Source organism: Primulina eburnea, chromosome 11 (assembly GCF_022965805.1).
Source record: "Primulina eburnea isolate SZY01 chromosome 11, ASM2296580v1, whole genome shotgun sequence".
Taxonomy (NCBI): domain Eukaryota; kingdom Viridiplantae; phylum Streptophyta; class Magnoliopsida; order Lamiales; family Gesneriaceae; genus Primulina; species Primulina eburnea.
In genome coordinates, this window is record NC_133111.1 from 40,679,977 (window position 1) to 40,704,837 (window position 24,861).

The 24,861-nt window shown below is 36.7% G+C and overlaps 4 protein-coding genes across 4 annotated transcripts; all 4 read right to left on the minus strand.

Annotated features, from left to right (window-relative positions):
• Positions 1-226: 226 nt before the first annotated feature.
• Positions 227-2,769, minus strand: LOC140805629 (uncharacterized). The gene is made up of 3 exons (XM_073161888.1): positions 1,641-2,769; positions 935-1,425; positions 227-814 (listed from the first exon to the last, which is right to left on the minus strand). The coding sequence occupies exons 1-3, from the start codon at positions 2,767-2,769 to the stop codon at positions 227-229; spliced, it is 2,208 nt and encodes a 735-aa protein (XP_073017989.1).
• A 3,563-nt stretch (positions 2,770-6,332) lies between these two features.
• On the minus strand, positions 6,333-6,906 carry LOC140806081 (uncharacterized). Its single transcript, XM_073162544.1, has one exon. It carries the CDS (start codon positions 6,803-6,805, stop codon positions 6,590-6,592), a length of 216 nt encoding a protein of 71 aa, XP_073018645.1. The 5' UTR covers positions 6,806-6,906; the 3' UTR covers positions 6,333-6,589.
• Positions 6,907-8,425: 1,519 nt separating this feature from the next.
• Positions 8,426-11,314, minus strand: LOC140804958 (probable aquaporin NIP-type). Its single transcript, XM_073161125.1, has 5 exons — positions 10,836-11,314; positions 10,520-10,744; positions 9,426-9,623; positions 9,240-9,301; positions 8,426-8,836 (listed from the first exon to the last, which is right to left on the minus strand). The coding sequence occupies exons 1-5, from the start codon at positions 10,974-10,976 to the stop codon at positions 8,635-8,637; spliced, it is 828 nt and encodes a 275-aa protein (XP_073017226.1). The 5' UTR covers positions 10,977-11,314; the 3' UTR covers positions 8,426-8,634.
• Positions 11,315-12,665: 1,351 nt separating this feature from the next.
• LOC140806082 (U-box domain-containing protein 9-like) lies at positions 12,666-15,208 on the minus strand. Its single transcript, XM_073162545.1, has 2 exons — positions 14,798-15,208; positions 12,666-13,759 (listed from the first exon to the last, which is right to left on the minus strand). Exons 1-2 carry the CDS (start codon positions 15,115-15,117, stop codon positions 12,907-12,909), a joined length of 1,173 nt encoding a protein of 390 aa, XP_073018646.1. The 5' UTR covers positions 15,118-15,208; the 3' UTR covers positions 12,666-12,906.
• Positions 15,209-24,861: the final 9,653 nt, after the last annotated feature.

Sequence of the window (24,861 nt, forward strand, 5' to 3'; positions counted from 1 at the left end):
GTCTCCATATCTTCAAAGCAAAGACGACTGCTGCCAGTTCGAGGTCGTGAGTGGGATAATTTCGTTCATGCGGCTTCAACTGCCTTGATGCATAGGCAATCACTCTTCCTTCTTGCATGAGTACACATCCCAGCCCTTCCTTCGATGCGTCACTGTAGATGGTGAAATCCTTATCTTCAGTGGGCAAGACTAACACTGGTGTAGACGCGAGCTTTTCTTTCAATGTCTAAAAACTTTTCTCGCAGTTGCCATCCCAAATGAATTTAGAATTCTTTTGAGTAAGTCTTGTTAATGGCACGGCTATGGAAGAGAATCCTTCGACGAATTTCCTGTAATAGCCTGCCAGTCCGAGAAAGCTTCTAATGTCTGTGGCGTTTCTCGGTTTCGGCCAATCTAGAATTGACTCCACTTTCTTTGGATCTACTGATACTCCTGCTTCCGATATCACATGCCCTAAAAAGGACACACTGTTCAGCCAGAATTCGCATTTCTTGAACTTGGCGTAGAGTTCTTTCTCCCTTAAAGTTTGTAGAGTGAGGCGGAGATGCTCTTCGTGATCTTCTTTGCTAGGAGAATAGACAAGGATGTCATCAATGAATACCACTATGAACCGATCCAGGAACGGCTTGAATACTCTGTTCATTAGGTCCATAAAGGCTGCTGGTGCGTTTGTCAGACCAAAGGGCATCACTGTGAATTCGTAGTGTCCATACCTTGTCCGAAAGGCCGTCTTTGGGATGTCTCCAGCCCTGACCTTCAATTGGTGGTAGCCCGTTCTCAAATCCAATTTGGAAAACACTGTGGCTCCCTTAAGCTGATCAAACATGTCATCTATTCTCGGAAGAGGGTATTTGTTCTTGATAGTGATCTTATTCAATTCTCTATAGTCAATGCACAGCCTCATGCTCCCATCTTTCTTCTTGACAAAAAGTACTGGAGCTCCCCATGGAGACGCACTTGGTCGAATCTGCTTTTTGTCTAGCAATTCTTGAAGTTGCTCCTTTAGCTCCTTAAGTTCAGCTGGTGCCATCCTGTACGGTGCCTTGGAGATGGGTGCCGCTTCCGGCACTAAGTTGATTTCGAACTCAATTTCACGATCCGGGATTGTCCCTGGTAGTTCCTCTGGAAAGACGTCTTGGAAATCTCGCACGATAGGGATGTCCTCTGGTTTAAGTTCAATCTCCTCCTTCACTACATTAACCATTGCTAGATAGATATCTTCTCCAGATTTCATGGCTTTCCATGCTTGGGATGCGGAAAGAAGTGACTTCCGTTCCTTGGATTTTCCATGATACACGACTTCTTTTTGGCTCGGGGTTCGGAGCCTAACACTCTTTCCCTTGCAATCTACCATCGCATTGTTTCTTGCTAACCAATCCATTCCTAAGATGATGTCGAATTCCACCATGTTCAGTTGTATCAATTCTGCTTGGAATAGGTGCTCATGGATACAGATTTTACACTGTCGGTGCACTCTATGTGTTTCGATTGTCTTACTAGTAGGAGTTGCTACTCTAAATGGTTCGACTAGTATTTCAGGTGTAAGCCCTAGTTTCTTAGTGAACCTTTTAGATATAAATGAATGAGTAGCACCACTGTCAAACAACACATAAGCTGGCATTCATTGACAAAAATAGTACCTGCCACGACATCGTTTGCATCATCTGCTTCTTCTTGGGTTATTGCAAACACACGAGCGTTGGGCTTATTCTCCCTTGGTTTGTTGGGGTTCGCATCAGCATTAGGCTTGGTACTTCTCTTCAATGGCTCGTGGCAATTAGCAATTCGATGCCCTAATTTCCCACAATTGAAACATGCTCCCGTCTGTCGGTGGCATTCTCCAGAATGACGATTATTACATTTGGGGCACATCTTTGGTTCTTGGTAAGTTGGGTGGGACGAAGCACCTTTGAAGGATCCACTGGACTGATTTGGTCTCTTGAATGGCGGCTTCCCCTGGGATGATTGTCCAGTAAGGTGCCGCTTATTCTTGTTCTCGTCCTCACGACGCTTGATGTCTGTCTCAGCTCTTATTGATGCTCCCATTAAATCAGTAAAGCTCGTAGGTTGGTAAACTGCTAAGGATGACTGAATACGGCTGCTCAATCCCTTTTTGTATCGGTGCATTTTCAGAACCCCATCTGCCATGATTGTCGGGGCATAAGTTCCAAGGTCATTGAATCGGGAGGTGTAATCTACCACTGACATGTCTGGAGTTTGCGAGAAATTCTCAAACTCACTCAATTTCTGTAGTCTGACTTCTGTTGGGAAATAATGTTTGAGAAAGACATCTCGAAATTGTTGCCAGGTGATTACTCCGGCGTCTGTCAGGGCAGGTGAGACTGTTTCCCACCACTTGCTTGCCTTATCCTCCAGGAATGGCACTATCACCTCTACTTTAAGTGCCTCAGGTATTTCCAGCAGTCGCAGTTGGGTTTCCACGCTTTTCAACCAACTCTGGCTACTCTCAGGGTCGGCGTCTCCCTTGAACACTGGGCAACGGTTCTTACGAAGGGACTCATAATGATGCTTGATCCCATTCTGTGCCGGTGGTGGTTGTGGCTGCTGATTACCATTGGGGTTTCCCAAACCCTGGATGGTTGTTGCCACTATGGTGGCTATAGCTATTAAATCTGCTTGGCTCAGGCCCACTCTGGGAGGTGATGGCGGTGGAGGTGGATTTCCGTCAGGATTCGGATTCTCATTATTGTCATTGTGGTTGTTGGCGTACCGTGGGTTGCGATTGGCTCGTGGAGGTCTTCCGGCCATTTCCTACAAGTGTACAAGTTTCTAAGATATTTGTTGCACAATTTGATAGAATGCATTGAATAATTTGTGCGAAAGTAAATTGACGCCAACAAGTAATCGAACTAACAACGTTTATTGATTTCTCAATTAAACATAAACAACTGAATGGGAATTTATTGGAATGGAAAAAAAAATGGCAACAACGGAAATAAACAAAAAAAAAAAAAAGGTTCACTAAAATATTCTAATCTGATATCTCTCCATTCCCCACAGCTACGTCAGGTGGGGCTTCCTCCTCTTCGGAATCCTCCTCCGGCATCTCCGGGTCTAAAAATTCTGCCAGCTGCATCTGCAGACTTTGATTCTCCGATTCTAATTCAGCAATCTGTTCCTTATGAGTCAGAATCTTCCCTATCGCGTTGTCCAACTCATTCTTTGCACGCGCGCAGTTGGCTTGATCCTTCTGGATGAGTGCCTTCTCCCTTGCCTTCCTTTCGTCTATCTCCCTTGATAGCCTTTGGTTATTTTCTGACAATTGCATGACCACCTTCCACGACTCTTCCACTCTCTCCTTATCTCTTACCCGTGCGTGACGAGCTTCAGCCAATTCTACGGTACGTCGGTCCAATTCATCCATAGCTCGTTTGGTTTGGACCCTCGTCAGTTGTAGTGACTCTCGCAGTTCGCCGTTATCTTCATTCACGAGTTGAAACATCTCATATACCTGATCGACCCTCTTTTCTGCTGCCAATAGCTTGGTAGTCAGATCCTCCACTTGCTTCCTCCTCTCCAGGTTGCTAGCTCTTAGCCTCCTAGCCGTCCTATCGTGGCGTGCTAGAGTCAAATCATCTAAACGTAGAAGGGACTGGGCGCGCGGGCGAGGTCAGGGACTGTCTAGTTGGAACGTCTCTCTATGAGTAATCGAAGCTACACTCTTACGGGCAGTCAAACGTGTGCGAGCCATTTCCTGAAATAACGAGAGGAAATGTTTAACAAGTATCGGAAAAGCGGTCAAGGAACATGATACAAAACAAGGAATATTTTCCAAGGGTTCTAAAGAATGGATCATAAGGATATTGATGACAAAGTTGGTTAGGAAAATGATTAAGCTTTTGCCAAAATTTGACTTCGTCAAATTTCCTATGGCAATCTCCCATCCGGATTATGAACCTGGTGTGCTCTGATACCACTTAAATGTCACGCCCCGAGACCGGGGTTAGTCGACACCGGCGTTGTCTCACAATCACATAATTGCAAAACAACAAGCCTCGTAGTAAATCAAAATAACCAGTCTTTTTCATAACCAATAATCGTCTTTACAATGCGATAGAAATAAAATGCGGAAGCGGAATACATGATGATAAAATTAAAGACAGAATAAATTCGACTGGTCTCAAATGGAGTTTTCTTCATTACCATCCCCAAAAGTGATCTTGCTCTTCACCCTCGATTTGTTCCTCGTTCTTATCTGGGTGGGAATGTAAGGGGTGAGTATTTTGGGGAAATACTCAGTAAATGGGGGCCGATCGAACATAACAAATATCGAGGATATACATACGAATAATTTATCGAAATTTCAATATTAAGCATGTTGAATCAAATAATAACAAACTACGAATATAGCACTGAAAATCATCTCATTTTCTATGGTTTTACTGATCAGTCCCCTATATGTTACTCCTCTAAGGGGCGAGGCCAAAGGAACGGTTATTATAACTCACCGCATCAGGGCCTAAACAAAGCATATCAAAGTTCGGAATTTCCTTTACCATTTCTAAATCAAATCATTTCAGTGCATTTAAATAATTCAACATGCTCTCAAATATTATAACCGATAACGAATAGTTCAAGGGATTTTATACCGAGTGGAAATGAATAAATTATGCCGATCGAATTTTTAAAGTCGTATTTAAATTATTTCCTACATATATCATGTTCACAAAAATAAAAGGATTTATTGTGCCCAAATCTTTTATATAATATTATATATTTTCAAAAGTTTACCTTAAAACAATTAAATAATGAATCATATTTATCAATACTAATAATTACTTAAAATAATCATATTTGTGCAAATTTTTATAAAATAAATAAAAGAAACCCACTTACTGATTTTGGGAAATGCTTAAAACGTGAGGGAGTGTAGGAATTTGTGTGGTACTCGGACGACTCCTAGTCTCACTCTCGGGTGGCTCCACTCCAAGGAAGATGACCGCAAATTGAAGACTTTGTGGGGAGGATTTTTGGGGGTTTCGGACAACTTGCTGCTACACCATTCAAAGATGACAGAGAAGCTTTAGTGAATTAGTTGTGAGAGGGCTCTTACGGAAGCTAAGAAAATGGACAGAGATTGTCATTTCTGGTTGGACGCCACTTAAATAGGGCTGTATCACCCGGCTGAAGTGCCCATTCCATAATTCTCATTCCTTAGTTGCTGTGCTTGCCCGAGGATCTTGCTGCTTGATGAGGGAGTGATCTTGGCTTTCCTTAAGTTTGCAAGGAAAATCAGCCGCATGAAACTCCTCCAAGAATGGTGCCCCTACTTTCCTTCTCCAATATTGATGCACGGTCTTCACGGCTTTCACACTTATTTCTCGTATAAATGTTCTTGAATTGAGAGAATAATATTTTCATCCTTATTTAAAAAAAAAAAAGAAAAAGTCATCAAGTTATTTGATACTTGTGTTTACGAGGTGCCTAAAAGGATAGCACTCTGTGTGATTATTATACTTCTGTGTGATTACTGGATACAACAATATTGGGATTTATTTCCTTTGTGACAAGGAACTCGGAGTCCTTATGTTTAGGGTAGCATTAGGTGAACCCATGCATCTGATAAACTGAGTTTACTTCTACGATTATTAGCATTTTCTTTAACACATGGCATACCAATGGTTCCAATTTAAGAGAGTGCTCTGCCAAGCTGCCAACCCCTCTGCAGCTACTCGCTCTTGCTGTTCCACAATTCTGCAGGTTGAGTAGCCTTAAGATCAGCTTGTCTTGGTCTCTCCTACGTAGCTATGCGCTTAAAGACGACTTTCCCAAATACTGATGTGACATTGCCACTTAGTGTGTGGGGCCATGGGGCTCAACTCCCGAATGCGCAACACCGCTGAATTCTCGACGATAGGGCAGCTGTTCATTTATCCGATGGTTGAAGCACTCACGGGCCGAGACAAGTGTTGCTACCGCCCGGGTGACTCAGGTTTGTTTCTATATTTTTTATAGATAAAATTTTGTCTCATTGTTGACTCGATCTTTTTCTCAGATAAAATTTTGTTTAATTTTCCGACCGTACGAAGACTTAATTGACAATTATCAATACTCGCTCACCATCCTCTTCATTCGCCAATAATGGAAGTACTCACATCTTCCCAACAACTAATTTCTGGACTGTTCTAGGATTCTATGTGCCGTGCACAAATGTATCTGTACAAGAAACTGTTTTACCGTCTAGGTGTCATCGTCATGTGGTCGAGGACATTTTCAGCGAAGGTTCGAAGCTTTAAATTTGTACGGAAAGCAATCGTCTTTGCAGTTGAATTGTCGAAAATTAAGACATTATTTGTAACATGACATGAAAATTGAATCACACAAGATAATATATTTGATCTTATTAATAGAGAAACCAGAACACAGTACAGGTAGCTGCGCTTCAACTTCAAAGAACCTCTTCAACCAAGGCGTTGCAACCCTGTGGTTCGACTTCTTCGAATCCAACGCGAAACACAACTTAAAAATACAACACTCGATCGTTATATATACTTTACAAACAATATAGCAATAGAAAAGAACCGAAAACAGAAATTTTCATGAGATAACAATGGAGTCGCAGGAATATTTAAATGGGCAAAGCGCGAGAGACCCTGGGGTAGACCACGTTTGAAGGGTGTCCCATTATCCGACGACCTTTCGAGTGGCGGAAGGGATAAATGAGAGCCCCCACCGGCCACTCCACCAGCGCCGCCAATGCGAAGGCCAACAAGCCCAGCGTCGGCCCCACCACCCTGCACCTGCAAGGATTCCTCGTAGTCCCGCACTCTACGCAAAACACCATGATCGTATACTGGATTCTTAACCTGGATAATTGATTTCGAATAAGCAGTGAATGTGAATTCAGATGGAAACAAAGGAAATCTTGATATGAAGCTGTAATGTTCGAATTGTGGGTTTTAAAGAGAACTTCGAAAGAGATGGCCGATTAAAAAATGGTGGGTCTTCCTTGGTGGAGACGGCTGATTTAGCCACGTTACGGTACACGTGACGAGTTGTCATTGGAGCTTAGGTGGCGTACACATGTTTGTTCTCTTGTGGTTACAAATTTCTTGTGCTACGTTTAATTTATTTGGACATATAATATCGACTATATATGTTTAAAGTATGTGACACCTTTGTGCGTAAATAATTTAAAAAACTCGAGATTTCAACACGTATCAAGTTGTACTTTTTTTTAATCTTTCCAAAGTTCTTTCCATATATAGAAAATGGTTAAGTTGTTTAGAATTAGAAGTTATGAAATCTCATATTCAAAATCTAGAACCGAAGAGTCATCTAACATTGTGATTAAAGGAAATTATGTCTTTTATTTTTTATTTATCATCACTTAATTCACAATTTATTCAACTACTCTATTTTTCGATTTTAGTTTTTATTCATCAGAGACGGAATATTGATTTGTCATGGTAACGTAAGTCATGTATGTCTTTATATCAGGACTTTCCTATAAAACATCAATATTTTTTGTTGTCGCACCAGCAATCCGATCAAATATGACATGCCTAAATTTTTATTTACTTTTGTTCAAAATTGAAGTTCCATTCTCTAATACATAAAAAAAAATTGTAATTTTAAAATTTGTTTTCTACAGATTTATATTACTATATATGGAATAATACCCCTATACTACCATGACAGATAATCTTAATAATATCCCCAATATGGAATAAGAACAAATAACTTGAACGGTTAGTTCGATTATGGGTGTGTGGGCAGTGTCCACACCCCATATGCGTGGTTGAGATTCTACCTCATGGGGAAAAAAAAAATTAAAAAAAAATAAAATTGGGCCAGAAAAAATTCTAACCCTTGGATGTACCCCTGCAGGCACGGCAAGGGGTTGGATAATAATCCAACTTGAACAACTTCAAATTGAAGTCAAAGGGATGCTTTGGTGGGGCCCTTGAAGGAGCTGGAAACTTCTGTCACTTTATAATTAATAAAGATATGATTTGTTTTTCTTTATTTCCCTTTTATGGAAATATACAACATTAATATATTCTGCCTCCACTAGTTAAAAGAATGGAACTTATTTATCCTTCTTGGGATGCCACTCTTTTTATTTTTATCACTTTCAAAAAACAAGCCTTTTTACATTATCATGCTGGAATAAGACTAAATCCCTTTCATCCCTAATTCCTTACTTGGTCATATTGGATTCATATATTCGTTTGTTTTGACTTAGAGTCCTGTAATTATTTAAAGTTTGATCTCAATACTATATGTTGATTCTTTTCATTTAGCTGTTTCGTCAGTGTGATGATGTGGTGTTAGGTATATCAACAATATCCGACATCATGTCAGCAATTTCAAGTGCCGTGACAATAATATTTTGCATCATATCAGCACTATGATAAAAAAAGACTAAAATTTTTAAAAATAAAAAGAACTCGCCGAAATATGACCAAAGTTTGATCATACACTAAACCAATAATCAAAATAGACCATTCTATGTGATAACTCTTTTACGATAATTTGATTTGTCTTAGCCATAGTTCAGCCAAAACAATTGCATCGTTGAAGCTTAAAAGCTCACGAAAAAACAAATTTAAAACTATCGGAACTGACGTGTGAAAATCTCCTCTGATGACAAGCCGAATCAAACTCGACTCATCTTTTACCACACAGAGACCCATTTTGAGCCAATTCGCAAAGCGGTTTGTTGGTGAATCTAATTAAATGGTAAGCAAATCCACCAGCCATGGTTCCAATAACGGGACCAATTATGTAAACCCAAAGTCCTTTGTATGTGTGTCTCACGATGGCTGGACCTATACTCCTTGCAGGGTTCATCGAGGCTCCAGATATTGGCCTGCACTCGTTGAAATGTATCACATAATAATTCAGTTAAATCAGAAAAAAAAAAAGTATCCTCCTTATTATGTATTGTAATAGATATTGGCTCGTAAGATAAGATTACGAAAGATGATATAGTAAATTGAAAGATAAGGATGATAATTATCTTTTAAATCTAAGTATCGTAAAAGATGAGCCATGAGATGATACGATGATGTTGAATGTCATCTTTCGCATCATACATTACTAACTGATAATCTATTTTTTTTTACAAATCAATTTTTTACGTTTCCACGAAATACCGTCGAGTAATACATACAAACAAAAAAAAGATATTAAAACGGGTGTTTAATATATCGAGTATAGGAAATAAAGCATATATTTTTTTCTAATAAAATGAAGTGCACAAGTTTGTTTACCCAGCCACTATGACGTTCAACATTATTGTCATTCCAACTGCAATTCCTCCCATGTCTGCAATCTGAATTTTAATCCAAGAAAATTAAAATATATATTGTGTCTGTGTGTATATACATATTTATATAATATGTATATATATTATGTCAAATAAATAAATAATTATTTTTATATAATATGTCACGTACCGCTCTATTATCTGTAGCAACAGCGGAAACAACAAACATCAAAAGAGCAGAGATGACTATTTCTATAGCCAAAGACTGTCCATTTGATCCGACGGGAAGGGTGCCGAAGTAAGATTCATTTGTGACATCAAACATCATACATAAAGTGCAACTCGCAAGAATAGATCCCAATAATTGAGCAATTATGTACAAAGGAACCTGCATATATATCAAACACCAATAATTAATTTCAGGATTTAATAATTACTTAAAAGCGAAAATAGCCAAGTTCGTCTCACTCGTCAAAGTTAGGTCTTAGTGCAAAATATTTATTTTGGTTAGCATTAGCTCACACATTAATACTGACGTGACACCAAATATGTCAACAATATTTGATGTTACGTTACAAATACCGATATCATGTCAGTATATTGGTGTCATATTGATAATTATCGAAGTCATATTAACTCCATAGCAAAACATGACTAAAAACAAAACAAAAATAAAAAGAAGTTGCTGAATTAAAAGTCTAATCTCACCTTTTATGAGTTGAAACAAGAAATTAACCCAAAAACCGATAATTCAGAAAACTAAATTGAATATTTTTCCTTATGTAAAATTATAAAATTATATTGCTCCAAACTTCAGAATAGACTCCAAATTATTTCAATGGCAACGTCAACAGGTGTCAAAGCTGATTAAAACTAATGGAAAAAAATTCTGAAATAATGTTGCAATTTGGTCTGGTTGGAATTTTGGTATTTCAATTAGTCAAAAAATTTCATGATATACTATTTTTTTTTCATATTTAGCCCAATTTCACTAATCGGTGGTTGACATCGCACCCGTTACTGACATGACGTCGAACATATATCAACAACTCTAGTGGATTAAAAAAAACAATTTATCCTAAAACAAAATTTATTTAATTAGATAATCAAAGCTCTTTATCATATTACAAGATCAACTTAAGAATTTTTCCCAAATTATATGAACCAACATGAGAAAATAAAATATTCTAGAGTTTGATCCTTTTCGTTTGTCAAAATTTGATCTTAGTGCTTCAAAATTTCCAAGCTATAAAAAACCAAAAAAGAGAAATACGAAAAATGAACCTCTTTCCAGGGAAAACGGCGAAAGGTGGCCAAGGTGATGGAGACTGCGGGATTGAAGTGAGCCCCGGAAACATGGCCAACAGTATATATCAACGACATTACTGTTAACCCCCAGGTCACAGATATTCCAGGATGCGTGATTTTCTCCCCGTAAAGCTTGTTCACAGCCACTGAACCACATCCAGCAAATATCAAGAAATAAGTGCCAATCAGTTCCGCCAGCGCCTGATCATTGATAAAACCCTCGAAACAATCAATCCATGCTTTTAAAAAAAATGCCAGATTTGATCAGGGAACCTGGTTTCGTAACTGTTACCTTTTGTCCGGTAGTAACTACTGCAAGTGATGAACAAAACCCACCGTTTTCATCAGATTGGGACGACGAATTTGTCGTCGTAAAGCCTGATTCCATCTTGTAGATCTGTTCTTCTTCGATTCCTTCGGTTTTCGTAGCCATTGTTGTGGGACTATGATTCTCCGGAGTAAAGAAGATTTTGTTTATCTTATTGGTTTTGGAGAGAAAGAAGATGGGAGGGGTTAAAAGATTGATTGCAATCTGTTAATCTGATGCTTCGTTTCTATTATTAGAGAATTCGAATGATTCTTTCCTCCGAGTTTGTAGGATATCAGATCGATACAATTTCAATTTATTGTGGATTACAAGATTCTCCTTTAGAAGCACGCAGCCGAATCTTTGGGATCTCAAAATAATTCCCGTACTCATGTGTGAATAAATCCATCGATCGGTTGGCTTTTTAATTTGGAGAACAAAAGATCTGTTGAATAAAGGTGGTAATTTGCACTCCTAATATAAATCAATTTCCACATAAACAAACGGTATAACAATATAAATAATGTTATTTGCATTCTATTTGTGAATAAATTCGACACATATTTTAAATATGAAATAGAGCGTAGATAAGATTTGCTATCTAACAAAATTGATATATTAGGCCTCATTCCGCTCGTGGTATAAGATTATGAAAATTGTATTAAAAAACTATTTTTTATTGACAAAAATTTGTGTGAGACGGTCTCACGGATCGTACTCGTGAGACGAATCTCTTATTTGGGTTATCCATGAAAAAGTATTATTTTTTATGCTAAGAGTACCACTTTTTATTGTGAATATGAGTAGGGTTGACTCGTCTCACATATTAAAATCCGTGAGACGGTCTCACATGAGACTCGCTCTTTTTTATTAATTCCTTTTAATGAAAATTGTATTAAAAAACTATTTTTTATGAAAATTGTATTAAAAAAACTATTTTTTAAACATTAAAAAAAAACTATTTTTTATTAATTGGACCGGATTAGATATATACATCAAAAAATTGACTTGCGAGACTCTCTCAAAAGTTGTGTAAAAATAAATTCGAACTCATGAATTTTAAACTACTCAATTTAAATTATTTTACAATAAAAATAAATTTGAAATCATGAATTTCAAATTACTCAAACCAAATACAACGTAAGAAAAAGTGATTGAATATGAATAATTTCCCATCCGTGCACGCCGTTTACAATAAAACCTGGGCTATGTTTGGTCGGGCTTTTGAGTGAGGTCTGGAGAGAAACTCCATTAAAAAGCCCAACCAAATACTTTTTTTTAAACCCTTTTTAAAATTTTGTCCTATTTTTCTTTTCCAAATTTTCCAATCAACAAGTCATTTCACCAAACAAAATGATTTCCCAAATAGAATAGTAAAAAATACTTTTCTTTCTTCTACTAATTATTTAAGATTTCAGATTTCCATAAATGGTTAATACTTTTATGTCTCATAAACAAGAAGAGAGAAATCCAAGATTCCAAAAGGAGTAATTAATTAAAAAAGAAAATGACACTTGAAAGTAAAAATTATACAGTTATGGATAAAATACCAAAGGGAATATTTCCAAAGTAAAGCATTCAATGAATTCCCAAAAGATACCACATGAACACCGATGAAAGGCAGAAACTTGTGTGAAACGATCTCACGGATCGTATTTGTGAGACGGATATCTTATTTGGGTCATCCTTGAAAAAATATTATTTTTTATGCTAAGAGTATTACTTTTTATTGTGGATATGAGTAGGATTGACCCGTCTCACATATTATGATCCGTGAGACGGTCTCACACAGACCCACTCCCGATGAAAAGCATAGACCAGAAAACTTCACTTCATTATTTATATGCCTTTCAACACACAAGTTATTTTACAGAAACCAAAGCAAATGAACCATGCATTTTCGTTCCTAAAACTAATAGTATCCAATTATTGACATTTACCAATCACCTGCACCCATACTAAAGGCCTGGACTGGCGTGGTGTTTTTCATCTTTCTTTCCTTTACATGTATCGGAACACTGATCAATATGATTTTTACCTCGAGTAGAGAGACAGATCACTTCGATGGAACTTCGGAAGCACGATTATTAGTAGATATATCAGCTGGAGTGCACACAAGGGCCCTTTGCTGCAGGTGTCGTAAACTCTGCTGCATACTGACCTGAACCATCTCAGCAAGCATTTGTTTTGCCTTTTCGGTTTGCTCCTCCCCATCCATCTGAGATATAATGTTGGAGACTATGTTCTCGAGTGTATCGGGTTCAAGTTCCGACCTTGCATAAGTGGTGTCTCTTAATAGTCGCAAAAGCATTTGGGCTTTCAATTGAGAATTGGGAGTTCCGTGAACGGTAAGCTCAAGAAGTCCCGGTATTACGCCTTCTTTAAGAATCGGTTCTCTATACTTGGATCGATCGCTTTGACACATAGTTAAAAGTGATCCTACTGCGTGTTCCCTGCTTTGAAGGGATCCATTCTCGAGTATTTCTATGACAGCAAGTATCCCACCTTCTTCAGATGTCAGTACTGTTCTTCCCTCTTCGAAACCCACCAAAGATTCGATCAATGCAGTACATTTTTCTGCTGCTTTAGAGGACTTTGGACACGATTTTAGCAGATTTACCAAAGGCGGAATTGGCTTCGTTTGAAGGATGCGGTTAAGATTGTCTGAATGAGTCAAGAGGTTATAAAGAGCCAACACGGCATCCAATTTAGCTTGTGAGGTGCCATTTCTCAAAATTTCTACAAGGAGAGGGATGGCACCAGAAGCAGTAATAATTGGCTTGTTGACTGATGATGCGGAGAGAGTGATCAACGCTGCAACCGCGTGCTCTTGAAGAGTTAGATTCTCAGATTGAAGGAAACCGATAATTGGTTTTAAGGCACCAGCATCAATTATGTTTATCTTGTTTCTGTAAGAAACAAAACCGAATCAAAGTTTAAGTTTTATGATAAAATAAAGCCGCAGAGGATTAAAAATGCAGTCTATAATACATAAATTACACACAAAAAGATCCAATCCTCTATGACACACTGATAACATATATTTAACCAAGACATCTATGATCAATATTATCCTTCCCAGCAAAAAAAAAATTTACGTGTCAAAATCACAAACGCCACCTTAGTTTCAATCCACAGTAACCTCACATTAAAAATCCCAACTTGCTAACAGTTTTCTTATTCGAGATTCGTGCTTCCAGAATTATTAACCACCCAAAGTGCTTGTTGTTGCTTAATATTTGAAAAAGATTGAATTCGAACCGAACTTAATTAATTAAAAAGAAAGAGCCCTTTTGATTTGGTTTCGTTCTTAATTAATATTAAAGACGCCAGAGGCAGTAAGTCAGTAAAAAAGCGGATAATTTCTTCGAAGAAAAGAAAAGGGGAATATAATCCATAGGATAGCTTAAAGACCAAGATTAAAGATAAAGGTTTAAATGACATAAAATCAAAGGCTAAAGCGAAACGAAAATATAAAATATGGGAAGAAAAAGAAAAGGATAACCCACCTAATTCTTCTGCAGCAACCAATAAGCTAAAAACAGTCCAAGAATTAATTCATAAAAGATTGGACATTAATTTGATTTGAAGCCAAATTAATTTCGGTGAAGACTTTAAATACATGTTAATATTTCAATACTCTCTTGAATATAATTATTTGATGGGACCAAACCACTGATTGAAGAAAGGTTAAAGGAAAATGAGAGAGCGAGAAATTGACCACGAAAACAAAAAAAAAAATAGCAATAAAAATATTTCTGTTGAGAGGAATCAAACTTATTGGCATCAAATTAGAAATTACTCAACAAAATTCAAAACCTTGAAATTGCAATGAATTCAAAATCGATGGCAGTAGACAAACTGAAATTTCAATTTGGGACTATAACTGAAAAAATTAAATAAACACCAGCCCCGAACAACACACACACACAGTGTATCGAGCTGACCTTTCGTCTTTGACGGCAAGGTTAAGGAGTGCGGCCAGCGCAGCCTCGTGGGTGTTGGCGTCTCCGCAGAAGAGCATATCCACAAGCGGCCCAACAGCGGCGGAGAAATGACGCCGATACCTCTGCGACGTCTTCGTCATCCGCCGGATATCCTTCGCCGCCTGCAGCCTCGAATATGGGTCGTCAGATTGAAGCATAAAGAGCGTTTGATTGACAACGGATGGTGAATAAGATGGGCTGATCGAAGCGCAATTCGCAGCAGTATCAGCCTCGAAAATCGTGGCGGCGAGGTGGCAGCTACCGCCGCCTTCGAGGCCCATGGATTCTAGAGAGAGAGAGAGAGAGAAATAAAAAATACTAAAACGAGTCGAAGGAGATGTGGCACCGTTGCAGCTTTTCCTGCATTGCTGATTGACTAATTATATATGTTTTGGAAGTTGGAACGGTTTATTAAAAATTATATAATTTTTATTTTAATATATAAATTTGTTCCGACAATGGATCAAAATGCGTTGGTTATTACAATTTTGTTTTCGATTCATAATGTTTTGGTTTTGATTTGAACCGATTTCTTATTTATAGATGTAGAACTAAACAATATAAACTCGATTTCACTTCTGATTTTGATTTGTTTTTTAATTGACGGTTTGATTTTGATTCCAATTTACGTTGTTTGATATGTGTTTTTCATATCAACCAACAATAAAATAATAAAGGACACATATAGAAGGAAAAATTTGTGTGAGACGATCTCACGGGTCGTATTTGTGAGACAGATCTCTTATTTGGTTTATCCATGAAAAAGTACTATTTTTTATGCTAAAAGTATTACTTTTTATTGTGAATATGTGTAACGTTGACCTGTCTCACCGATTAAGATCCGTGAGACGGTCTCACATGAGACCCACTCCATATAGAAATAGCAAGAGATTAATAAAAGAACAAATACTTGTGTGAGACGATCTCATGGATCGTATTTTGTGAGACAGATCATTTGTTTGGGTCATCCATGAAAAAGTATTGTGAATATCGATAGGGTTGACTCGTATCACATATAAAGATTCGTGAAAGCGTCTCACAAAAGACCTACTATAATAAAAGTAATTATATTTTTTAAATATATGTTGCTCACCAACTATGTTCATTTAATATGTAAATATCAATTTATAAGAAAGTTGCCGAAGCATTAGGAAATTGGTTTAATAAATTTTAATCATCCAAGTGGATTTCTTTTAATGAAAATGAAAACAAATTGATTGAACTAACTCTCCATCATGTATCGAGCAGGAGTCATGCTCACGCACTGACGCACATCACAAAAGTTTTCAGCGAGCACTTCATATTCAACCGGTTCAAAAAATTACGGGAAATACACGATTTAGTTCAAGGGCAAAAACTTGTGTGAGACGGTCTCACGGTTCGTATTTGTGAGACAGATCTCTTATTTGGGTCATCAATGAAAAAGTATTACTTTTTATACTAAGAGTATTATTTTTTTGTTGTGAATATGGGTAGAGTTGACCCGTCTCACAGATTAAGATCCCTGATACGGTCTCACATGAGACTCACTCTAGTTCAAAATTTTTGAGATTTTTTTTCAGTTCTATCTCAGTTGTTTTGATTTTTTCGATTTAATCTCAAATGTTTCAAAATTTTACCAAATTGGCCTCCCAATCAATTTAAGATTAAAAGTATCAGTAAATGTCATGTACCTGCTGAAAGTTAGTTGTTGCAACATCCATTTCATTCCTCAAGTTGGAGACAAATCTTCAAGTGTGATGTAGCGAGAAGAATAGGTACCTTTTCAGAAGTAAAGCACGAAATTGGGGACTGAAAGTAGAGATTCTATTTTGGGCCTTTCTAGTTTTTTTTATCGTGACTTGCACATGGCTTTTCTGTTGAAGTTGAAGTTGTCAAATTGATTCAGTTAATAAATCCTGTTATTTAGGATATGTAGGTAGTGTTTGACTATTTCCTTAGCTACTTACCATGTTATTAGGTACTGTAAAACATGGTGTGTTTATTTCAATTTTATCTCTTTTGTAAGGCTATATAAGCCAACGGCTTGCATTCAATAAAGACAGATTGTTTCCTTATATTCTTTCCAGGTTGCTGTGTGCTTATATTTCACAACAATCTGGTATCAGAGCCACATCAAGGGCCTGTTTGTGAGAGAAAAGAAACAACAGTTTAGTCATTGGAGTATGGCAACTGAAAATAATTTCGTTCAACCTGCAATTCCTAAGTTTGATGGCCATTACGATCATTGGTCCATGCTTATGGAAAATTTCCTTCGTTCGAAGGAGTATTGGGGCTTGGTAGATACTGGAATCCCTACTGCACCAGAAGGAGTTGAGCTTACTGAAGCCCAACAGAAAACAATTGCAGATCAGCAGCTGAAAGACTTGAAGGTAAAGAATTATTTGTTCCAAGCCATTGATCGAACTATTATGGAGACAATTCTCAACAAAGACACTGCCAAGAACATTTGGGACTCTATGAAGCAGAAGTACCAAGGTTCTACAAGAGTAAAAAGAGCACAACTTCAAGCTCTTCGGAAAGAATTTGAGGTTCTACATATGCAAGAGGGGGAGAGTGTTGATGCATACTTTGCTCGAACACTCATCATAGCAAACAAGATGAAAATTCATGGTGAAAACATGCAGCAAGTGGTGATTATCGAAAAGATCTTGAGATCAATGATTTCAAGATTTGACTATGTTGTGTGTTCAATTGAAGAGTCTAATAACTTAGACACCCTAACCATTGATGAATTACAGAGCAGTCTACTAGTACATGAGCAGAGGATGAATGGGCATGGAGGCGATGATCAGGCATTAAAGGTAACTTATGATGATAAACAGGGTGGAAGAGGTGGCGGTCGAGCTCGTGGAGCCTTTCGTGGAAGAGGCAGAGGAAGAGGTAGACAAATATTCAACAAAGCTACAATTGAGTGTTATAAGTGTCATCAATTAGGACACTTTCAATATGAGTGTCCGAAGTGGGAAAAGGAAGCAAATTATGCTGAGCTTGAGGAGAAAGAAGAAATGTTGTTGATGTCATACGTGGAGCTTAATCAATCGAGGAGTGGAGCAGTCTGGTTCCTTGACTCAGGGTGTAGCAATCACATGTGTGCAAATAAGGAGTGGTTCTTGGATCTTGATGAGGACTTCCGGCAATTTGTGAAGCTCGGGAATAATTCCAAGATGACAGTGTTGGGAAAGGGCAACATTAGGCTGCACATTGCTGGAATTACTCAGGTAATCACTGAGGTTTTTTATGTACCTGAGTTAAAGAATAACCTATTAAGTATTGGACAATTGCAAGAAAGAGGGGTAACTATTTTGATACAACAAGGAGTGTGTAAAATCTATCATCCAAAGAAAGGACTCATCATGCAAACAACAATGTCCTGAAACAGAATGTTCGTAGTGCTTGCAAAAATTCTGCCTAAAGATCCCACTTGTTTCCAAACAATTCTTGAAGACAACACTCACCTTTGGCACTGTAGATATGGGCATCTAAGTTTCAAAGGGCTAAGAACCTTACAGTATAAACAAATGGTGAGAGGATTACCACAGTTAAATGCCCCATCCAAAATATGCACTGATTGCATGGTGGGAAAGCAACACAGGGATGCAATTTCAAAGAAAAGCTTATGGAGAGCATCACAAAAACTACAGTTGGTACATGCTGACATTTGTGGACCCATTAAGCCTGTTTCAAACAGTAATAAGAGGTATTTCATAAGTTTTATTGATGATTACAGTCGTAAAGTGTGGATATATTTTCTTGGTGAAAAATCTGAAGCCTTTACTATCTTCAAGGATTATAAAAATCTTGTTGAAAAAGAAACAGGGACTTTCATTCGTTGTCTGCGCACAGATAGGGGTGGAGAGTTCACCTCTCATGAGTTCAATGTTTTTTGCAAATCTAATGGTATTAGAAGGCAGCTCACTGCAGCATATACTCCCCAACAAAATGGAGTAGCTGAGCGCAAGAACAGGACAATCATGAACATGGTTAGAAGCATGTTATCGGAGAAGCAAGTTCCAAAAAATTTCTGGCCAGAAGCAATAAATTGGACATCACATGTGCTCAATAGAAGTCCTACATTGGCAGTAAAAGACATGACTCCTGAAGAGGCTTGGACTGGTATCAAACCCAATGTTGATTATTTTCGGGTTTTTGGATGCATTGGTCATGTTCATGTGTCAGATAATAAAAGAACGAAGTTGGATGACAAGAGTTTCCAGTGTGTGCTGCTGGGAATAAGTGAAGAGTCTAAAGCATACCGACTTTATGATCCAGCATCCAAGAAAATAGTTGTAAGCAAAGATGTGGTTTTTGAAGAAAATAAGTGTTGGGTTTGGGGGAGAAGTGATGAAGCAGTAAGATCAGATATCCTTGAGTGGGGAGAGAGTAATGAGGAAGGAATTGAACAAGATCAAAGTGAAGCAGAATCTGAAGAGGAATTGGCAGCAGAAAAAGAAGGGAGGGAGATTGGCTCATCTTCAAATGAATTTTCATCACTTGAGTCACCTGAAGATAATACTCTAACCTCTGAAGAAAACTTGCCAAGAGGGAGGAATAGAAGAGTACCATTTTGGATGAGAGACTATGCAAGTGGGGAAGAATTATCAGAAGAAGAAGTTACGCACAACAACTTGGTTCTTTTTGCCTCAACTACTGATCCGACTACCTTTGAAGAAGCAGCTCAAAGTTCCAAGTGGAGAGCTGCAATGGATTTAGAAATAGCAGCAATTGAAAAAAATGAAACCTGGGAGCTGACAGATTTACCTCAAGGAACAAAGCAGATTGGGGTAAAGTGGATCTTTAAAACTAAACTTAATGAAAATGGTGAGGTTGACAAGTGTAAGGCTCGGTTAGTGGCGAAAGGATATGCACAACAGCAGGGCATAGATTATACTGAGGTGTTTGCGCCTGTGGCTAGGTGGGATACCATTCGAATGATAATTGCTTTAGCAGCCCAAAATAGTTGGATTGTGTATCAACTTGATGTCAAAAGCGCTTTCTTGCATGGAGAGTTAAATGAACCAGTGTTTGTTGAACAACCACAAGGTTATGAGAAGAAAGGTGAAGAGTATAAAGTGTACAAATTGAAGAAGGCATTATACGGTCTTAAACAAGCCCCTCGTGCTTGGTACAGCCGGATTGAAGCATACTTTGTCAAAGAGGGATTTGAAAGGTGCAACTATGAATACACTTTATTCATAAAAAAAAATGTTGGAGGTAAAATTTTGGTTGTTAGCTTATATGTTGATGATTTAATATTTACTGGTAATGATGAGAGTATGTCTGCTAAGTTCAAAAGCTCTATGAAACTTGAATTTGATATGACTGATTTGGGTAAGATGAAATATTTTCTTGGTGTTGAGGTTTTACAAAATCCTGAAGGAATTTATATTACTCAAAGAAAATATGCAAAAGAAGTTTTGGAGAGGTTTAGGATGGGGAAGAGTAATAGTGTGAAGAATCCCATTGTTCCTGGTGTCAGATTGATGAAAGATGAAGCAGGAGCCAAGGTGAATGCTACCATGTACAAACAATTGGTCGGAAGTCTTATGTATCTAACTGCAACAAGGCCAGACTTGATGTATGTGGTTTCTCTCATTAGCAGATTCATGGCAAGTCCAACCGAGTTGCATTTACAAGCTGCAAAGAGGGTGTTGAGGTACTTGAAAGGTACTGTGGATTTGGGAATCTTTTATCAAAATAAAGGTAGAGGAGAATTGATGGCATATACAGACAGTGATTATGCAGGAGATGTGGACGACAGGAAAAGCACTTCAGGTTATGTGTTTCTACTCAATGAAGGAGCTGTGTCATGGTCCTCAAAGAAACAACCTGTAGTAACTTTGTCCACTACTGAAGCAGAGTTTGTGGCAGCTGCTTCTTGTGCTTGTCAAGGGGTATGGATGAGGAGAATATTGGAGAAACTTGGTCATTCTCAAGACAAGTGTACTACTGTGTTATGTGACAACAGTTCTACAATTAAGCTATCCAAGAACCCAGTCATGCATGGACGTAGCAAACACATTGATGTAAGGTTTCATTTCCTGCGTGATTTGACTAAAGATGGAATGGTTGAGCTGAAGCATTGTGTCACACGAGAACAAGTTGCAGACATCATGACAAAACCACTTAAGCTGGATGTGTTTTTGAAGCTGCGCAAGTCCTTGGGTGTGTGCGAGGTACCAAGAATAAACTGAAAGCACTGCTGCTATCAGTTTAGGGGAGAAATTGTTGAAGTTGAAGTTGTCAAATTGATTCAGTTAATAAATCCTGTTATTTAGGATATGTAGGTAGTGTTTGACTATTTCCTTAGCTACTTACCATGTTATTAGGTACTGTAAAACATGGTGTGTTTATTTCAATTTTATCTCTTTTGTAAGGCTATATAAGCCAACGGCTTGCATTCAATAAAGACAGATTGTTTCCTTATATTCTTTCCAGGTTGCTGTGTGCTTATATTTCACAACACTTTTCACCGTTACTTTTAACCTTCAATTCACACAATGACCGATTTGATCAAAATTTTGAAACGTTTATGATTAAACAGGACTATCGAAATAATTATGACCTAAGGAGAATGGCAAAACATCTGGAACTGAATCGAGCTTTTCTCAATTATAATATTCATGAAACGACTAACTCTTGAAAAATTATAAACAAAATCTCGTGAATTTTCATATTCTCAATATAAAAAAAAAAGTTACATGCAATCGCATTTACTCTTATTTTCTCAGTTTCTAAAATGTATTAATACCTAAAAGTTCAATTTTCTTATAGTTTATAACTAAAAATATCATAATGGCTAGACCATCGGATTGACTTATTTTTCATATGAAAATAAGTGAGTTAGTTTGACAAATTTTTAAACAACCAAAATTAGGACTGACTCGTCCCACCTAACGGTAGGTTACCTCGCAGGTCAATTCACCTCAATCGGCCAAATAACATGTAAATTGTTTGGGTCTGTCGAGTTGGCTTACTCGTCACCTAATATTGAGTTGGTGTTTTTCTAAAGTGTCTAAAAAACGTTTAACTCGACACTACCCTCGATTTTTTCGAGTCAATTTTTTTTTTCATTGGAGGTGGGCCCGGATTACTCATGTGGAGTGATCCGGGCCGTTCATTGCCCGTGCAGGCAGTAGGTTGAAAAAACCCCTAAAAGACGGATCGATCATTCTTTCTATCCCACCTGAGTTCGACCTACCTCGTTAACTGATTTTGACACCTCTGTTTTATGTCTTCTTCATATATTTGAATTCCGTTTTCAGATCTCATGTGCACTATATGTGCAAATGCCATCTAAATTACGTTATCACCTATAGTGCTTTGCTTTACCGTTACGTCATCGATGAATCGATATTTCTCCACTTCTTTTTAATTTTATACTTTTTAGAGTTTTATTATTAAAAAAATGGAATTACTATTTTTAAAAAACTTGAAATATATATATTATTGCAAAAACATAGACCATGGTGATTGGTGTGGGTAATGATGAAAAAATAGAGCAGCCTTGAGCGTAAAGAGGAAAGATCAAGATCGGGGCCACAACCACCTGATAAATTCCAGAAAAATAATATTTATATATTCTGCTAAAAAAAGTAAAAATAATAATTTCTATATATTTTATACCTAATTATTGAAGTTTCTTCTGGAAACGTTAGGTTAGGCGGCACGCCAAACACTGGCCTATCCCCACGTGTTCGTGGGGGCTCTAGATTTTCGAGCAGCCAGAAATCGAAATCGGACCCATAAAATTAATTCTACAAGGAAAATATTTTTTAGAAAATTGAAACATAATATAAACTAAAGTATGATATTAATTTATTCATCTATTGTAAACTTCGAGCTCTGGTTTTCTATTTCTAGACGTGAGGTGGTGTATTAAATATCCAACATTATATATATTAAATTATTCAGAGTTGTATATGAACTTGAATAATTATTCATTTGAACTAGTTTTTGATGTGAGGGTGGCCTGAGGACTTAATATTATCGATATTGGACATTTATCAATCACTTTATGTCCATAAATAAACGATTAAAACGTAAAGTTTATAAGATTTTATCGTGTGGTTTAGAAGACAGTTCATAATAAATATATATTAGTGTAAGTCTCGATATTTACAATGTATGAGCCATTCTTCCCTTTGTCTCCGAATAATTGTAAACCTTTTTTTTCACATCAAATGTATAACAATTAATGTATTTTATACGGGCGAATAATATTTTCAATTAAATTAAATCAAATATTAGTTATTTTCTCCAAAAATATATATTTTCCTCGTTAAATAAATTAAATAATACACAAAAAGGACATACCAATTATGGATGTATATTTATTTTATTTTATATTTTAAACGAAGTGATTCTATAAAAGTTATGTGAAAGCTAACGCATTGTGTATAATGGCTAATGAGCATGCTACGGCCCAAGTAGAAGGAAGTCAACTATTCCGTACGTTGGGCCCGTTAGCATTTTCTGGCCCAGAAAGTTTGCTGATAAATATCAGATGGGCCCATATAAAGTGGGGCCCAGACCCCGAAAAAAGCTGTCGTAGACTCTAAGTCCACGTGAATATTCTCAGAGATGACAAAATATTCTTAGGGGGTGTATTCAACGTAGGAAATTTATTGATTTTTAATGATTTTTGTAGATTTTAAAAATCTAGAGTTATTCAATCAAGACTTTTGCATACTCTATAGAAGTCTTGTGGTATTCAAAATAGACTTTCATGGAGTTTTAAAAAGTCAAGTGGTATTCAACTATGACTTTTATAAACTCTATAAAAGTCTACAGGTATTCAAATTTTCAATGGACTTTTAATAACTCCATGGAATTCATTGGCATACAAACATTAAAGCCTAAGGTACAACTACAAATTGTAAAAAATTGTATTTGGTTCACCCCAAAGATTTGAATGGATTCTACATAAATCTACATAAATCTGTTTATAAATCTGTGAAATTCCATAAAAGTCAATAAAAATTTATCAAATCCATAAAAGTCTATCATTTAAAAAAGTCATTAAAATTCATCAAAACTCTGAATTGAATACACCCACCCCACTTAATATATGAAACAGATCATATTTTGTGAGACAGAACTTTATTTGGACAATTCATAAATTTTTTTTACTTTTTATGCTAAGAGTATTACTTTTTATTGTGAATGTCAGTAGGTTTGACCCGTCTCACAGATAAAGATTCGTGAGACCGTCTCACAAGAAACCTACTTCATTAGAAGATACGAAATCCGCGACATATATATGTATATAATAACACACAAACTTCTTAAGTAACTATTTTTGGTCATTTTAATAGGTGAACAGAAGTATCGCTTCTGTCATATTTCAATAAATTTATTATTTATCATTTATAACTATCATCTTTTATATTTATTATATCAATTTAAAAATAGCTAAACTATTAATTTGTTTAATATATAACATAAATTATTTATGATTTTGGATTTTCGCGTACATAGATTATTAGCGATTATTTAAATATCCCAAACATATAATAGTTACGTTTGTCGTTGTTTTTGTTATTATTATTAAAAAAAATTAATATTTAGTCTGCCAAATTAAATTTAATGGGACCAGATGGTCCCATTAAACTTACTAATAGTGTTGTTAAGAGGAATTAATTAGCCGACTTGATTGACTTCCAGTACCTAAAATTATGCTTTGAAAATCAATTGCCTTTTTCCTGAATAATAAATAAATATTCATTAAAAAAATTTAACACTTACTTAAATAATTTTTAAATTTAATTTTGTAATAGTTTTTTATTTCTTTTATTGAAATATTTTTGTATTATCCGAGTTTCAAATTTTTTGTTTTAGATTTTTTTGGAAGAAAAAATGGTTGAATCTTGCAGAGTTGTCACGTCATCAATAAATAATGGGCACGAAATTTAATCAAGGGGAACTTTCACCTCATTATTACACCCTCGAGCTACAAATTAGATACAATATATATATATATATATATATATATATATATATATATATATATATATATAGGGAAT